Below are 17,064 nucleotides of genomic sequence, written 5' to 3' on the forward strand. Positions count from 1 at the left end.
TGTTGGTAAGACATTTTTGCCTTGTGATTAACAAATCGTATTGCCAGATTTAATTGATTAACATGGCTCTTGAAATATTTTGAAACCATCGATAAACCCTTAATTTAAAACGAGTAGGGATGAGTCAAAAGTTTGGCAGCATAATTACTGTCACAGTGATCATTTGCAACACATTTTTCATAGGGTATATAATTGCAAAAGTTTGAAAACGTGAACGTCGTTAGAAAAAGAGAAGCCTAGTCAATATAGTCAGTAGATTTATTTTTTCACCAAAGATAATCTTAAATATTTTATTTGATGTGTATGTTAACAACACTCTTTTTTCTTCTTTAAAAAAGAGCAACCGCATATCCTATGATTAAAAAAGGAAAATGTAACATTGTAAAGATATAGGGGCAGATTTACAAGCCCCCTGCGCCACTTTTGTGTCATTTGTAACATGGGAAAAATGATGCAAAAGTGGCGCAAGGGTCTTGTAAATCTGCCCTATATTGTTTTCTATTTATAGCTTGGACCATATGAGTGGTCCCTGTTTTGTAATACAAGTGATGAGCTAAAAACATTGGCAAGGAAGAAATGTTAACTCACTGGTTTCCTCCCATCACTTTATGAAACTTAGCAATTAATCCTTGATTCCTATTAACGTTAAAGCTATAAATAAAACAGTGATGATTAAAATGATGGTCCTTTATAGGAGACGCCACAAAAATCCATTTCGAAAACCTTCACTTTATACAGCAACCCAGGTGGGAGTATCTTCTGAACGCTCTCCCAGATCATCACTGCAACGTTCTCCAAAGTGCTGCAATGGGCAGAAATGAAAAAAAAATATTGTAAATGCAGGCATGTCCTGATTGTGTTAATGTCTTAAACCTCATAATTAGTATTACTCAAAAGGGGGGCGGTTGAAAACAAGTCAGCCTTCAAAATAGCTTGTTTCTCAATAGGTTTGAATCTCTGAGAATGTGGTAGGGCTATAGTTTATTCCGAGCAGGGGTGGGTCGTCAATGTGATAATTAAGGGCAGTGCGCTTCTAGAACTGGAGAAGGAAGGAGGAGGTGATTTGCAGCCTCGGCTACAGCCCTTCATCCGTCTAATCTGCCACTATAAGAGCAGCAGAGCCATCAATATTCCCAGACAAACATTGGGCATGTAAGACTGGGCCCAAATCTTGCATGAGTGATATATATGTATTAGGCCACTGTGATGCAGATGTTTCCAACACAGGCATTTAATTCTGGTTACAATTTAACAGATGGATCAGACTATGCAGGATACATCCTGGGCTCAGTGTTCCAAAATCTGAGGCAGTACTAACAGAAAACATAACACAACGGACTTTGCACAAAAGGGCACTTTTCCAAGCAGGATGCGTGTGTTTTGCCTATAAAACATAAACAATTGTACAAAGATTGGTGATTATGTTTTTTAGGATGAAATGTAAACTTAGTGGGCAGGGCCGTTTTCTCTGTTAACCCTTCCTTTGGGGCATGAGTTTAATAGGTCAAATTTTGATTACACGTTGAACTTGGAGATTCTTGGAATGTATCATGAACGTGCACCTGTTTTTGCTGAAATTGCGCTGCCTTAAACACATACTGGGAAACATAGGGCAGTGGTGTCCCCTTTCATATTACATACATTAACTAACAAACCTTTTAAGTTAATGCATACAATGATGGAGGAATAATTTCATCAAAAGTAGTCCATAAAGCCCTTCTGGGCCTTCACATATACGTGTCGTTGCTCCTTGGAGACCATTGCTCATTGCGAAAGTATGCCCTTCGTTATTGAATTTTCCCCTAATGACAGCTTCATAGGCATTCTTATTTATCACCCCCCCTGGGCCACTCAGACAGTTTCACACAGACCTACCCTCCACCGTGGCTAAACTGGTCTCTTCCCCCTCCAATTTTACGTTGCTTGGCGACCTTAATATACATTTCGATAATACTTCGGACAACGTTGCCATAGAGTTGACGGCGAGCCTGGCTGCAGTCCAGCTGGAACAACTTGTTCCATCCCCCACTCACGTTAAAGGCCATCTTCTGGACCCTGTATTTAGTAACTACACGCACCTTAAAGTAGGCTCCATCAGTCGTCTCCGCTGGACTGATCACTTTTTGATTCCCCTCACTTGGACCACACACAAACCCCTACCCAGTACCCCTACCCCGCGGAAAATGAGAAACTGGCCCAGACTCCCTTTGGACCAGTGGACTAGCATTCTTACAATTTCTAGACCCTCATTCACTCATGACCCCCCTCCAACAACAAGGAGTACGACAATTGAATTACAAAGTCACTTGACTCCATACTTCCCCTCCGTAATACCAGCCTGAAAAGGCAGCGGAAAACAGCGCCCTGGTATTCAGAAGAGCTCAGAGGCAAAAAAAATCTATGTAAGAAGCTAGAAAGGAAGTGGCGCCTGGGTTATGCCGCCACAGACGAAGCTATATACAGAGAGGCTATTAGAGCCTATAAATCTGAAAAAAACACAATTGGCTTATTATAGTGAGAAAATCATGTCTGTCAGATCCAAACCTAAAGAGATGTTCTAAATATTAAAAAGCCTGACCAGGCTTCCACCACCCTCGGCTGCCAACTACAATCAACTCTCAAGATGCAATGACTTAGCGGAATTCTATTTTCAAAAAATAAATAATATTTATTTATCCTTCTCAGATATGGATTTAGATCCCTCCTTCCAAGAACCATATCACCTCATAGAAGCTGAGGACTTCCACCAAAACACTTTAGATCATTTTCTCCAGTTAGATTTAGAAACACGTGAGCCTCTGATGCACCAAATAAAGTCAGGCTCCCCCATGTGACCCCGCCCTCCCGAGCACGCTGGTTTCAGCAGGCCAGGTCATTCTTCCCACGATCATGGAGCCACTTAATTCCTCCATAGTGACTAGCACTGTACCGCCCATCCTGGAAACATGCCATGATGTGAGCACTCCTGAAGAAGCCTACCCTTGACCCCGGCAACCTTAACAACTACCGCCGGATCTCTTTGCTCCCATGGGTGAGCAAAATCCTCAAGAAACACATTAACATCTACCTAACCATGTTTCTCAAGAGCAACCATCTACTTGATGTCACCCAGATGGGCTTCCATCCCAAACACGGGACGGAAACTGCCTTGTTGGTGGTTACAGAGGAAGCTAAGCGGATCTTGGATCAGGGGGGATCAGTGGCAGTTATCCTCCTTGATCTGAGCGCCGAGTTTGACACGGTGAACCACAAAATCTTCTTGCGCCGTCTCTATAGTCTAGGAGTATCAGTAGAAGCTTTGGCCTGGTTCAAGTCCTTTCTAAGTGATAGGACTTTTCAAATCTTTGAAGGAGCCTCTGTCTTCTCAAGCAAGCCCTTGGGCTGCGGGGTACCGCAGGGCTCATCCTTGAGCCCTACTCTATTCAATGCATACATGAGACTGCTGGCTGAGATTGTTCGCCCATATGGCATTAAGATCATCACATATGCGGACGATACTCAGCTAGTGGTCACTCTCACACAAAAGAACTGCCACCAACCACAGACCAGTCTGGCAACTTGCTTGGAACAGGTCAAGAATTGGATGACGAAGTCGTGCCTCAAGCTCAACGGGGACAAAACCTAGCTTATGCTCCTCTGCCCACCAGCTTCCACCGCCATGGATTTACTATGGCCCAACAGCTTGAGTGCGCCTCCCACACCCAGAGACAACATAAAAAGTCTGGGGGTGTGGCTGGACAAATCCCTGACCTTCAACACCCAAGCAACTAAATTGTCAGCGACTTGCTTTGGTCTCATCAGGATGATGAAGAAAATCCTTCCGCTGCTACCTTTTGAGGCCAAGCAAGTAGATATGCAAGTTCTAGTCCAATCCCGCCTCGACTTCAGTAACGCCCTGTATTTAGGGGTGCCTGAATATTGTCTGCAAAAACTTCAGCAGATTCAGAACTGTGTAGCACGCACATTGCTCAGTCTGCCACGCGGAACTTCGGTGGAGCCTGGGCAGAGAACTTTGCACTGGCTCCCTGTCAGGGAGAGAATTAAATTCAAGTCCATGTGCATCTCCCATCAAGCATACTGGAAATCTGGCCCAGCAATCAGTCATTCTCTGATTAACCCTTACCGCCCCAACAAACAGCTTTGTTCCTCTCATGCCTTCTTGGCGACAGTCCCCCGGATTAGGATATCCAGAGCTGGAGGTCGGTCTTTTTCTTACAACGCAGCCAAGTTATGGAACTCACTCCCCCTCCATTTAAGATCCAATCCTAACTTGATGGCCTTCCGCAAACAACTCAAAACCTTTCTCTTCAATAAATCAGACTAATCCCCGGGCTGACCACACTGGGAGGCACTCACCTAGCTCTTAGCGCCTGGACGCCCCAGGGCAGCAGTTGCGCTTAATAAAACCCCTTTTCATTTCATTTCATTTCATTTCACTTGGGTTCCGAATATTTTCTTGATACAGCCTCTAGTCCTTCTTCAACAGAGGACAAGGCTTCTATAGACATGCTTTCAAAGACCATTGCTAAGTAAAACTAAATAAAAAGAGCACTGAGTGAAGTGCTTAATTTAAGAGGCATCTGTTAGAACAGTGATATTTGTTGCCATAATCTAAACACTTGAGCTTTCAGAAAATAAAGCTTCATCTCACTCTTAGTGAGGGAGGATGACATCATGGTGGTGGTGCTGCACTAAGACTGTGCTCGGACTTCTACTGTAAATCTGCTGGTCCCTACACAGCAACATGCAGTGAACCATTAGTTGAAGATAAATAAGGTGAACCATGCTTTCAAAATAGGAGAGGAAAAAGATCCAGGGGATCTGATGACCTTGCAGCTAGTCACAATGGCATATTAATTGCCTTACCATGCCTTTAGTGATCAAAGCATTAACTATAACGTCCCTGTAACATTTGTTTTTTAGTGAATTTCTATGTTTTTAAAAAAACAATTCTTAACTATAATGTCCCCGTCATCTTTTTTCATTGAATGGCTATGGATTCGCACAGTAATTTCCTATGCATAAGGCCACTGTAACATTAGATTTTTTTAGTGAATTTGAAAGGTTTTTCATTTGAATTCCTAATTGTAACTTTTGAGAGTGGGAGTGGGCGTGGCTGTATCAGTTGGTAAGTAGGTGTGTGAGTGGCTGTATGGTTCTTAAGTGGGTCTGTGAGTGGCTGTATTGGTCTGAGAGAGGGTGTGTGAGCGGCTGTATGGATCTGTGTGTGAGTAGCTGTATGGTGAGTGGATGTGTGGGTCTATGAATAGGTGTGTGAGTGTCTGTGTGGATCTGTAAGTAGGTATGTGTATGTCTGTGAGTGGCTATATGAATGCCTGTGTGGGTCTGTAAGTGGGGTGTGCGTGCCTCCATTGGTATCTGAAAAGGTCTGTGAGTGCCTGCATGGGTCTGTAAGTAGGTGTTTCAATGCCTGAGTAGGCCTATGAGTGGGTGAATAAATGTCTATTAGGGTCTGTGAATGGATCTGAGATTGCCTGCATAGGTCTCTGAGTGGGTGCATGAATGCCTGTGCATGTCTGGAAATGGGTTTAAGAGTAGCTGTATGTGTGTGTGAGTGGGTCTGTAGTGTTTTATTTTCAAACTGCATTAAGAGTGGTGAATCCATATTGTATTTACACGGGCCGCGCTACTCCTTGCGGGGTGTCTGGGGATTCCCAAAATGGAAAAAATACCAATATAACTCATTTTCATATGCAACCAAGGTCACATTTCAGGAAAAATATTAAGTCCCAGTGACCATGCCCAGATAATATAAATGGTGGCCGCAACCTTCCAATAAGGTTGCGGTCAACCAACCACAGTATTGCTTGTGGCATGTGTATTTGTGGATCAACCGCAGTGGATTGGCAGCGGGTCTATGACCCTAGATAACAATTTTGATTTTCCTTTAATAACTCCACAACTACTGCAATGGATATAGACCAAATCACGGAAAGGGCTTTTTCTGGACCAGGAGCTTCCTCTTTGCCAAATTTGGTGTAATTCTGTTTAGTAGTTCGGCTGTAGTTGAGTTCAAAATCCCTATAGGATTTTTTTTCTTGTGTGATGGATCACTGTGAAATTTTCCATGCAGAACAAGACAAAGCAAGCCACTTTTCCGGCAAATTTCTTAAAGATTAGTCAAAGAGCACCAAAGTTATAAGTAAGCCAAAGAATGATTTTCTTATAGAAACTAGGTCCTAACTCCTCTAACTACCTACTGGTAACAACCAGTAGGTAATATTTATTAATATATCGCCACTAAGATAGATATATATCTTTTGAAAGAAATAGTCCAAATTACCATGCATAAATGGATTTCATAACTGCTGTTGTATATATATATATATATATATATATATATATATATATATATATATGTATATTACCTACTGGCGATAGCCAGTAGGTATATATAGTTAGGATTTTTTTCCTATGGGATTTTTGAAAATTCTATGTCGAATAACTTTGGCTTATGAGGACAGAATTGGCTGAAATTTTCAGGATAATGGAACATTTTGTTTCTGAGCAGCCCCTAAAAATATGGCTGAGATACCCGCCACCCCCTCTCAACACGATCCCCAAAAGAAGGGAAACCGGAAACAGTTCTTCAAAGTTTTTGGATGTGGGAGGGAGTGACCCTCCCGCGGCCGTATTTATTAAAACAAAAAATTAAACATTAAACGTTTCATATTATGTACAATTTCATTATCACATTTGCGATGTTTGGCTAATCTTAACATATTCTCTAATACAGAGGTTCTCCTAGCCGAACTAGCATCCTACAGAAACATTCTCTATAAACACTGAAATTGTACATCCTAACGTTTAAGGGCCAACGGCAAGGTCATAACCGGTGTCAAGATCCCTAACCAGACTTACCCCTCCCACTTGGGAAGGGCGACAGCACAGAGGCTTACCTCAAGTGCAACTACTAACAATTTCCCTTGACTTGTCGGGGGCACTTAAGACTCGACGCCATTTAAAGGTCGTTCGAATACTTGTGTGTGGTATCTAGAAGGTATCGTGGACCTCCCCCCACCCCACACAACTTACCGCATCTGCCGTCGCAGATGACCCTGGCCCCGGGAAATTCCTCAGGAGGGGGCTGTAACCCCTCCTACACAGGAAGGGGCCTTAACCGCCTTTCCTTAACTTCCGGCGACCCGCCCTTAGACGGGACCGCCTCCCCATTGAGGGGCCAATGGCCACCTCCCCCGAGCGCTCCCATCCGTGTTGGGTGACGCCCACTCATAGGGATCTACCAATTAGTGCTCACCGATCATGACCTTACCGCCTACCAAAAATAAATACGACAATTCGAACTTATGAAAACATTGGTCGCTACGACCGAAAGAGCATGCTCAAAAAGCAACACTACATCAAGTCCTTTTAATCGTAACAACCTAAATGATATTCACCATACTTTATTATGAAAAACAACAAAACTGATACTTTCACAACCTGTAAACGAAAAAGGAAGAACATACTTAGAAAATCCACTTTATTGCACAACAACTTGCTGTCCTCAGGGGCTGGTGGGTGGGTCAAAATTGGCTCTTTGTTCTGTCCCGAGCTCACGTGTAGCGAGGAGGTGCAGCTTCGGAGCACAAGAACAAGAGGACGTCTTCTGGCCTTGCGTCTCCTTTTATCCGTCTTCAGGGCGGGCGTAAACCCGCCCCTGCCCGTCCCGAGGGCGTGGCTGGCTGCGTCAGTGTCTAGGCCAGCCCACTCTAGGGCGGGAACAGGCGCGCCCCGGCTACGCCGCTTCGGGCATACCAGCCGAGACGCGCCTCCCGCCCAAAAATGGCTTCCCGGGGGGATCGAGGCACTCCGCCATACGTTCGGGGGGACCGAGTGGTCGCCCCTTTCCATATGGCTGAGATACCCGCCACCCCCTCTCAACACGATCCCCAAAAGAAGGGAAACCGGAAACAGTTCTTCAAAGTTTTTGGATGTGGGAGGGAGTGACCCTCCCGCGGCCGTATTTATTAAAACAAAAAATTAAACATTAAACGTTTCATATTATGTACAATTTCATTATCACATTTGCGATGTTTGGCTAATCTTAACATATTCTCTAATACAGAGGTTCTCCTAGCCGAACTAGCATCCTACAGAAACATTCTCTATAAACACTGAAATTGTACATCCTAACGTTTAAGGGCCAACGGCAAGGTCATAACCGGTGTCAAGATCCCTAACCAGACTTACCCCTCCCACTTGGGAAGGGCGACAGCACAGAGGCTTACCTCAAGTGCAACTACTAACAATTTCCCTTGACTTGTCGGGGGCACTTAAGACTCGACGCCATTTAAAGGTCGTTCGAATACTTGTGTGTGGTATCTAGAAGGTATCGTGGACCTCCCCCCACCCCACACAACTTACCGCATCTGCCGTCGCAGATGACCCTGGCCCCGGGAAATTCCTCAGGAGGGGGCTGTAACCCCTCCTACACAGGAAGGGGCCTTGACCGCCTTTCCTTAACTTCCGGCGACCCGCCCTTAGACGGGACCGCCTCCCCATTGAGGGGCCAATGGCCACCTCCCCCGAGCGCTCCCATCCGTGTTGGGTGACGCCCACTCATAGGGATCTACCAATTAGTGCTCACCGATCATGACCTTACCGCCACAGGTCCGGATAGTTGACCGGCTATCCGGACCCCCCACCAAACTCCTACCTAAAGGTCATGTTTTAACGATTTTAACCAAGCTAGGAAGTCACCTATGAGTAACTCATTGCCCACCCTCGACAAATGCACACCATCCCCCAAATACATACTGTCATCATTAATACAACTATGCGAGATCGAATGCAATGTCTTGGAACGGAACAACCGACTCACTTTGTTATTCAATTTTTTAACGGAATGATTCAAAGCAGGGATCGAGATAGCCCCCCGCCACACTTTTCGTGGGATCATATGAGACCACGCAATTGTACACCCCGGAACTCTCCTTGCTAACCAACTTACCGTGGAAAGCATAGCCTCCAGGAGAAGTCGTCTACCGGTGGTGACTAGATCATTGCCCCCCAAATGTACTATGACTATGGACGGCGGTGACCTCATCCGCTCTAACAAACCCTCAAAAAATGCCTGAAACTGGTCAATACAGAGACCGCCCCTTCCGTAGAAGGACACTCTGTACCCGTATTCCCCAGGTACGTGAATCATATCACCTGCTTTGAATACGTCTGCGGCCCGTCTCACGTATGAGTGGCCTACAACCCACACCTCCTTTCTCTCAGCCGGTGATGTGTGACCGCTGGCCTGGTGTTGGGTCAACTGCACAGTCCGCCCTGCCGCGTAGGCTTGCGCAACTGAAAACAAACAAAAGACAAGAAGCGTGAGTACATGATTACAGCTTCACAACATGTGCAATCGCACATACCTCTTATAACAATTGGAGGACCAACGCCCCACCCGTTTCACTTGTTCTACATTAAGACCCCTGGCTGTAGCTTCTGTGGCAGCCCCTATACGAAAGGAATGGGTCCCAAATTCACCCGGGTCCAAGCCCGCTGCGGCAATGGCCATTGCAAGCACCCGCTGAAACTGAAACCTCGTCAGCGGGGTGGCGTCTACATGCCTCAACAATGTCCCCCCCCATGATGCCACCCTTCGTGCTAGGTAATCTTCTAAGCACTGAACCGGACACATGGATGACTCGGGGATCCTGCGAATGATCGTGCAGTCCCCCCTCCCATCTTGGTCAGTCTTGGACCTGAGAAAGGAGACAATCATCGCATCACCCCTGATCTGAACCTGCTCCCTGCACAAGCCCCCCGTCACATCCCGTTTGTTCCTTGCAACTAGCTCACTAACTCTCATAGCCCCGTGAAATGCCAGCATAAATGCAGTCCGGAACAAACAGGTCTCGAACGGGGACGAGCATGTGTTAGGGAGTGTGGTCAGCAACTGGGACAACCTGTCTAGACCTATCGGTCGTCTTACGTCTACTCTGCGACCCTCCAGACGTTGCCACCCACGCAGCGCTTTCTGTACCGTAAAAGACGCTGTCGGGTCCAGGATGCCATGGGCCCTGGCAACAAAGGAAATGGCGGCACGATGCCTTTGGGCCGTGGCCACCGATTTCCCAGCCCTACGTAAGGACATCAGGAAAAGTACTACCAACTCCTCCTGCCCCCAAAGTCCCCCTCTCTCTGCCCCCAAAAAGGCTAAATAGGCCTGGAACGCCCCTTCATATGCCTTCCTTGTCCTGGGTGCTAGACTCTCTCCCACGAGGTGACGAAGTTCGGGGCACCGAGAGACCAGAGAGCTTCGGGGAAGGGTGCCGGCTCCGGGTCCGCTGAAGGAAGAAAACCCGAGAAAGCCTGCATGTGAAAACGAGACAGTGCATCAGCGGCCTGATTCATCACCCCAGGGACATGTTTTGCTCTGAATACCACGTTCAGTTGCATACACAGTAAGACAATTTCTTTGAGCAGCCTCAAAATCAATTTACAACGGGCTGCCTGACTATTGATGCATTCTACCACGGTCATATTGTCGGACCAGAACACAACAGAATGATCTCTGAACCCTTCTGGCCAGGTTCTCAGGGCCACCAGAATGGGAAATAATTCGAGGAAAGCGATGTTACTTGTCAGCCCCTTCTCGTGCCACCATAGGGGCCACTTCTGTGCCGACCATTTTGTGCCGAAGATGGCGCCAAAACCTACGCTTCCTGCTGAATCTGTCCATAGCCCAAGCTCATCGGAGGACATGACTGGCTTGTTCCAGACAACTCGGCCATTGAAGTCCGCCAAGAATGCTAACCAAATCCGCATGTCCCGGCGGACCTCAGTCGATAACCTTGTGCGATGATGACCCTCCTTCAGGCCAACCATCGCTTGGGCAATTGAGCGGGAAAAGGGGCGAGCCATTGGTATCACTCTCAAGGCAAAGTTCAACTTTCCCACTAACTGTTGCAACTGATGCAGTGTAACCTTGGATGCAGTTAAACATACTTGGAGGGCTGCCCTGAATTTCGACACCTTGCTAGCTGGTAAACGGAAGCACCCCTCCCTTGAGTCCAACTCGATCCCCAGAAACTCGAGGCAAGTCGTGGGACCCATAGTTTTACCCGGTGCCAACGGCACGCCGAGATGACCCATTAACACACAGAATTCGTCTAAAGCCTGGGCACATTCGGGACTACCGGCGGGGCCAAGGAACAGAAAGTCGTCAAGGTAATGCATTACATTTCGGAAACCCGCTGTCTCAGTGAACACCCACTGCAGGAAAGTACTGAATTGCTCAAAGTAAGCACATGAAATAGAGCAACCCATTGGCATACACCTATCCATGTAAAATGACCCCTGGAACCCGAATCCCAAAAGACGCTGATCGTCTGGGTGTACCGGGAGCAACCGGAACGCTGACTCGATATCAGATTTCGCCATCAACGTCCCGTGCCCCAGGCGATTCAAGATGGCTACTGCCTCATCAAAAGATGCGTATCGCACCGAACAAACTTCTGGATCAATTGCGTCGTTCACCGAAAGACCTCGTGGAGCAGACAGATTATGGATCAAACGGAACTCACCCGGGTCCTTCTTGGGGACCACCCCTAACGGAGAACAAACGAAACCTGGTACCGGGGGTTCACTAAACGGGCCGGCGACCCGTCCCCGGCTAACCTCTTTCTGAATTTTCTCTTGCACTACCGATGTATGTTGTAAAACGGAAAGTTGATTTTTGCACGTCCCTACACCCTGAAAGTCCCCTACCGGGATGCGGAAACCATGTGTAAAACCGTTCCGTAGCACCCCGGCAGAAGTACGATCCGGGTATTCGCTGAGCCAGGGAATCATTGCCAAGGTATCAATCGGGGTTGGTAAAGGCGCCCCTCGGCCTAGCTTAGACCTGTTTGGCGCCCCCCTTACCCCCATTCTCACCCGTTCTGGCTCTGCACGATGACTCAGGATGGGACGACCCACACGTACTACACTCATGTTTGAACTTACACGATCCCGGAGGCCTGGTACATTTCCCCTTGTTGAAATTAAAACAGAAACCCTTTTTCCCTGTATTGCCTGCGGGCCTTGACTGGTCGTCGGTGCTCGTACTTGGTCGAAAGGGCGTCCCCACATTTTGGCGGGAGTAATCAACAACATTGCTCCCGACCAATGGCATTCTTAACATTCCTGATTCTTTCATTTTGTCCCAAGTTAACGAATCGTAACAATCCCAAGTCAAACTCTTGTTATGTTCCTTTTCCTTTCTGAACAGATTGTCATAACAAAACCAATGGTTACCTTGATACGTTGTCGAGTAACCCATAATTCGTGATTGGTAAACGGGAAACTCAGGGAGCAACTCGGGCCTACGTTCCCCCAAAATCGATGTGAAAATACCCCATGCATTGCCCCAGTTGCCAATGTTCTCATTAACCTTAAAGGCGGCCATTTTGCGCGCCAAACACTCGGATGCATCAAGTCCTTCTGACTTTTCACATGCTCCACATCATAATGATCAACAAGCAGGGAAAAAATATTCACGTACTCTCCCGCCCAGATCTTTTCTTTTATAGCTAACGGCACATGTTGTCCCAATCTCTCTCTACGAGAGGGTGCTGACTCGTCCCTTGCAATCGGCAATGGCCGCTTACCTGCACCGGACGCAGCTTCTGCCGCTTGCGGCTTGTCTATCCCCGCCACTCTAGCTGCCTCTTTCTTCTCACGAAGCCCTTTTATCAGCGCCTGTGCCTCGGCAGCCGTGGCGCCATCACCACTATCCCCCAACCACGCTGCTAGCTGTGCTGCCAGCTCGGGGGGCATGTCTTCCTTGGATGTCGGGGAGACGACCCCCGGGATTGGATTCCCCTCTATCGGTACTGGGGTCGGCGCCTCGAGAGGGGCAGAGGGAACCGGGACGTCCCCACCGGCTGGAACCTTTCTCGGCCTCTTAGGTCTCCCTCCAGCCGGCGAAGGGCCCGAACCCTCCTCCCCATCTCGCTCCGCCAACCGTTTCTTTATGTCGGACATATCTTTAAAGAGAGCCCGAACCATCTGGTCAGTCGTCATTCTCTTTTCGCCTTTCCTGGGCATCTTCTTCGACGAAGTATCTGGAAGACAAAGAAAAAGATCAAAAACGCTCAAAATTGGCTCTTTGTTCTGTCCCGAGCTCACGTGTAGCGAGGAGGTGCAGCTTCGGAGCACAAGAACAAGAGGACGTCTTCTGGCCTTGCGTCTCCTTTTATCCGTCTTCAGGGCGGGCGTAAACCCGCCCCTGCCCGTCCCGAGGGCGTGGCTGGCTGCGTCAGTGTCTAGGCCAGCCCACTCTAGGGCGGGAACAGGCGCGCCCCGGCTACGCCGCTTCGGGCATACCAGCCGAGACGCGCCTCCCGCCCAAAAATGGCTTCCCGGGGGGATCGAGGCACTCCGCCATACGTTCGGGGGGACCGAGTGGTCGCCCCTTTCCATTTGGGGGGTTTTCGTCAAGGGGGGGCCGAGAAAAAAGGGGGGTCCCAAAACGTGTTTTTCCCATGCAATTTACCATAGGGCGGTTGGCCTCACTTTTAGCCTGAACGGCTGAATGGATTTACACCAAACTTGGCAAAATTGTAGGGACTGGTAGCCCGATGTGCCTTTGCTATGTCTCAAGATATAGGCTCCAGTGGTTTTTACGAAAATTTACTTTGAAAAATATAAATTGGGCTACATTGGGCTATATATATGTTGGAGCCCAAATGTAGCCCAATGTAGCCCAATGTAGCCCAATGTAGCCCAAAGATGGCCACCAGAGACAAAAAACCAAATGTAGCCCAAATATCAGCCAGATGTAGCCCAACTATAGCCCAATGACAGATTGTCCCAGAGTGTTCTAAAGAACAACTAGAGTGCTAACAGTCCTACTTATTACAAAGGTATGGCACACCTGAAGCCATCTTGATTGGAATAAAGTGGTAACTCTTAAAACATTTAATTTAAAAAGGAACAAAATGAGGGGGTTCATTTTGCCATAGAAAGTATGATTAGCGAATATATGACGAAATCCCGCATACCATCAGTCCGCAAAAAAAATCCTGCATGTACTATTAGGCCGCAAATTAAAATAACGAAAACTTTTAGAACGAATATGCCTTTAGCATACACTAAACAACTAAACTACCCTAAACCCTAAAACACTACCCCCAGCATGACCCTAAACTACACAAACAGTACAACACTACCCTAAACCCTAAAACACTACCCCCAGCATGACCCTACACTACACAAACACTACAACACTACCCTAAACCCTAAAACACTACCCCCAGCATGACCCTACACTACACAAACACTACAACACTACCCTAAACCCTAAAACACTACCCCCAGCATGACCCTACACTACACAAACACTACAACACTACCCTAAACCCTAAAACACTACCCCCAGCATGACCCTACACTACGCAAACACTACAACACTACCCAAAACCCTAAAACACTACACCCCAGCATGACCCTACACTACGCAAACACTACAACACTACCCTAAACCCTAAAACACTACCCCCAGCATGACCCTACACTACGCAAACACTACAACACAACCCTAAACCCTAAAACACTACCCCCAGCATGACCCTACACTACGCAAACACTACAACACAACCCTAAACCCTAAAACACTACCCCCAGCATGACCCTACACTACGCAAACACTACAACACTAACCTAAATCCTAAAACACTACCCCCAGCATGACCCTACACTACGCAAACACTACAACACTACCCAAAACCCTACAACACTACACCCCAGCATGACCCTACACTACGCAAACACTACAACACTACCCTAAACCCTAAAACACTACCCCCAGCATGACCCTACACTACGCAAACACTACAACACTACCCAAAACCCTAAAACACTACACCCCAGCATGACCCTACACTACGCAAACACTACAACACTACCCTAAACCCTAAAACACTACCCCCAGCATGATCCTACACTACGCAAACACTACAACACTACCCTAAACCCTAAAACACTACCCCCAGCATGACCCTACACTACGCAAACACTACAACACTACCCTAAACCCTAAAACACTACCCTCAGCATGACCCTACACTACGCAAACACTACAACACTACCCAAAACCCTAAAACACTACCCCCCAGCATGACCCTACACTACGCAAACACTACAACACTACCCAAAACCCTAAAACACTACCCCCAGCATGACCCTACACTACGCAAACACTACAACACTACCCTAAATCCTAAAACACTACCCCCAGCATGACCCTACACTACGCAAACACTACAACACTACCCAAAACCCTAAAACACTACACCCCAGCATGACCCTACACTACGCAAACACTACAACACTACCCTAAACCCTAAAACACTACCCCCAGCATGACCCTACACTACGCAAACACTACAACACTACCCAAAACCCTAAAACACTACACCCCAGCATGACCCTACACTACGCAAACACTACAACACTACCCTAAACCCTAAAACACTACCCCCAGCATGACCCTACACTACGCAAACACTACAACACTACCCAAAACCCTAAAACACTACCCCCAGCATGACCCTACACTACGCAAACACTACAACACTACCCAAAACCCTAAAACACTACCCCCAGCATGACCCTACACTACGCAAACACTACAACACTACCCAAAACCCTAAAACACTACCCCCAGCATGACCCTACACTACGCAAACACTACAACACTACCCAAAACCCTAAAACACTACCCCCAGCATGACCCTACACTACGCAAACACTACAACACTACCCAAAACCCTAAAACACTACACCCCAGCATGACCCTACACTACGCAAACACTACAACACTACCCTAAACCCTAAATCACTACACCCCAGCATGACCCTACACTACGCAAACACTACAACACTACCCAAAACCCTAAAACACTACCCCCAGCATGACCCTACACTACGCAAACACTACAACACTACCCTAAACCCTAAAACACTACGCCCAGCATGACCCTACACTACGCAAACACTACACTACCCTAAACCCTAAAACACTAGCCCCAGCATGACCCTACACTACGCAAACACTACAACACAACCCTAAACCCTAAAACACTACCCCCAGCATGACCCTACACTACCCAAACACTACAACACTACCCTGAACCCTAAAACACTACCCCCAGCATGACCCTACACTACGCAAACACTACAACACAACCCTAAACCCTAAAACACTACCCCCAGCATGACCCTACACTAAACAACCACCACAACTCTACACTACACTAACACAACACTACACTACACAACACTACACTACACTACACAATCACTAACCCACGAAAAAATTAACACAAACCCACTTACCTCTCTCGTCATCGTGGTTTTCACAACGCAAATGCATTTACCATACATGCCTTTAAAACGTAATTCTTTGTAAAGGCATGCGCGATAAATGCACATGCGTTTTGAAAAAATGCGGGATAATGGTATGCGAGCTCAATGACCTTGCGGGATAATGGTATGCGGACTGAAAGTCTGCGGGATAAAAAATGCCGGAAAATGGCTGCAAACCATGATTAGCAGCAGACTTCCCTGGTGAGCACTAGCTTTACTACAGTGATCTAATGAGCAACTAGAGTGCTAACATTCAGAATTTATGGCAAATGTGTGACACATCTGAATGCCTTCTTGATAGAACCAAAGTAAACAAGCATTGAAAATGCAATAGATCTCGCCCTCGTTTAAGTTAAAGCCATTCTGTTTGTAATGAGGTGGCTTTTTAGCTTTGCTTTTATTAGTGTTTTTAAAACTTTCATGTAAATAACATGCATATGTATGCATATATGTATATGTATGCATGCATTTATATTTATATAGATATGCAGATTATATATGTTTATATATGTATATTACCTACTGGCGATAGCCAGTGGGTATATATAGTTAGGATTTTTTCTCTATGGGATTTCTGAAAATTCTATGTCTAATAACTTTGGCGTTTGTGGACGGAATTGGCTGAAATTTTCAGGAAAATAGCACAATTTTTTTCTGAGCAGCCCCTGAAAATTTGGTGGGGTTTCGTCA

At 46.7% G+C, this 17,064-nt stretch overlaps 1 protein-coding gene across 1 annotated transcript in view; it reads right to left on the reverse strand.

Moving 5' to 3' along the window:
• Positions 1-240: 240 nt before the first annotated feature.
• LOC147732809 (6-pyruvoyl tetrahydrobiopterin synthase-like) overlaps positions 241-17,064 on the reverse strand; it is a 181,303-nt gene continuing 164,479 nt past the window's right edge. Inside the window, exon 6 of the mRNA XM_086957362.1 lies at positions 241-802. Within this exon, the coding sequence (XP_086813488.1) occupies positions 673-802 (130 nt within the window). The 3' untranslated portion in view covers positions 241-672. The remainder of the gene's footprint in view (positions 803-17,064) is intronic.

This window comes from Lissotriton vulgaris, chromosome 2_1, assembly GCF_964263255.1.
Source record: "Lissotriton vulgaris chromosome 2_1, aLisVul1.2, whole genome shotgun sequence".
Classification (NCBI taxonomy): Eukaryota; Metazoa; Chordata; class Amphibia; order Caudata; family Salamandridae; genus Lissotriton; species Lissotriton vulgaris.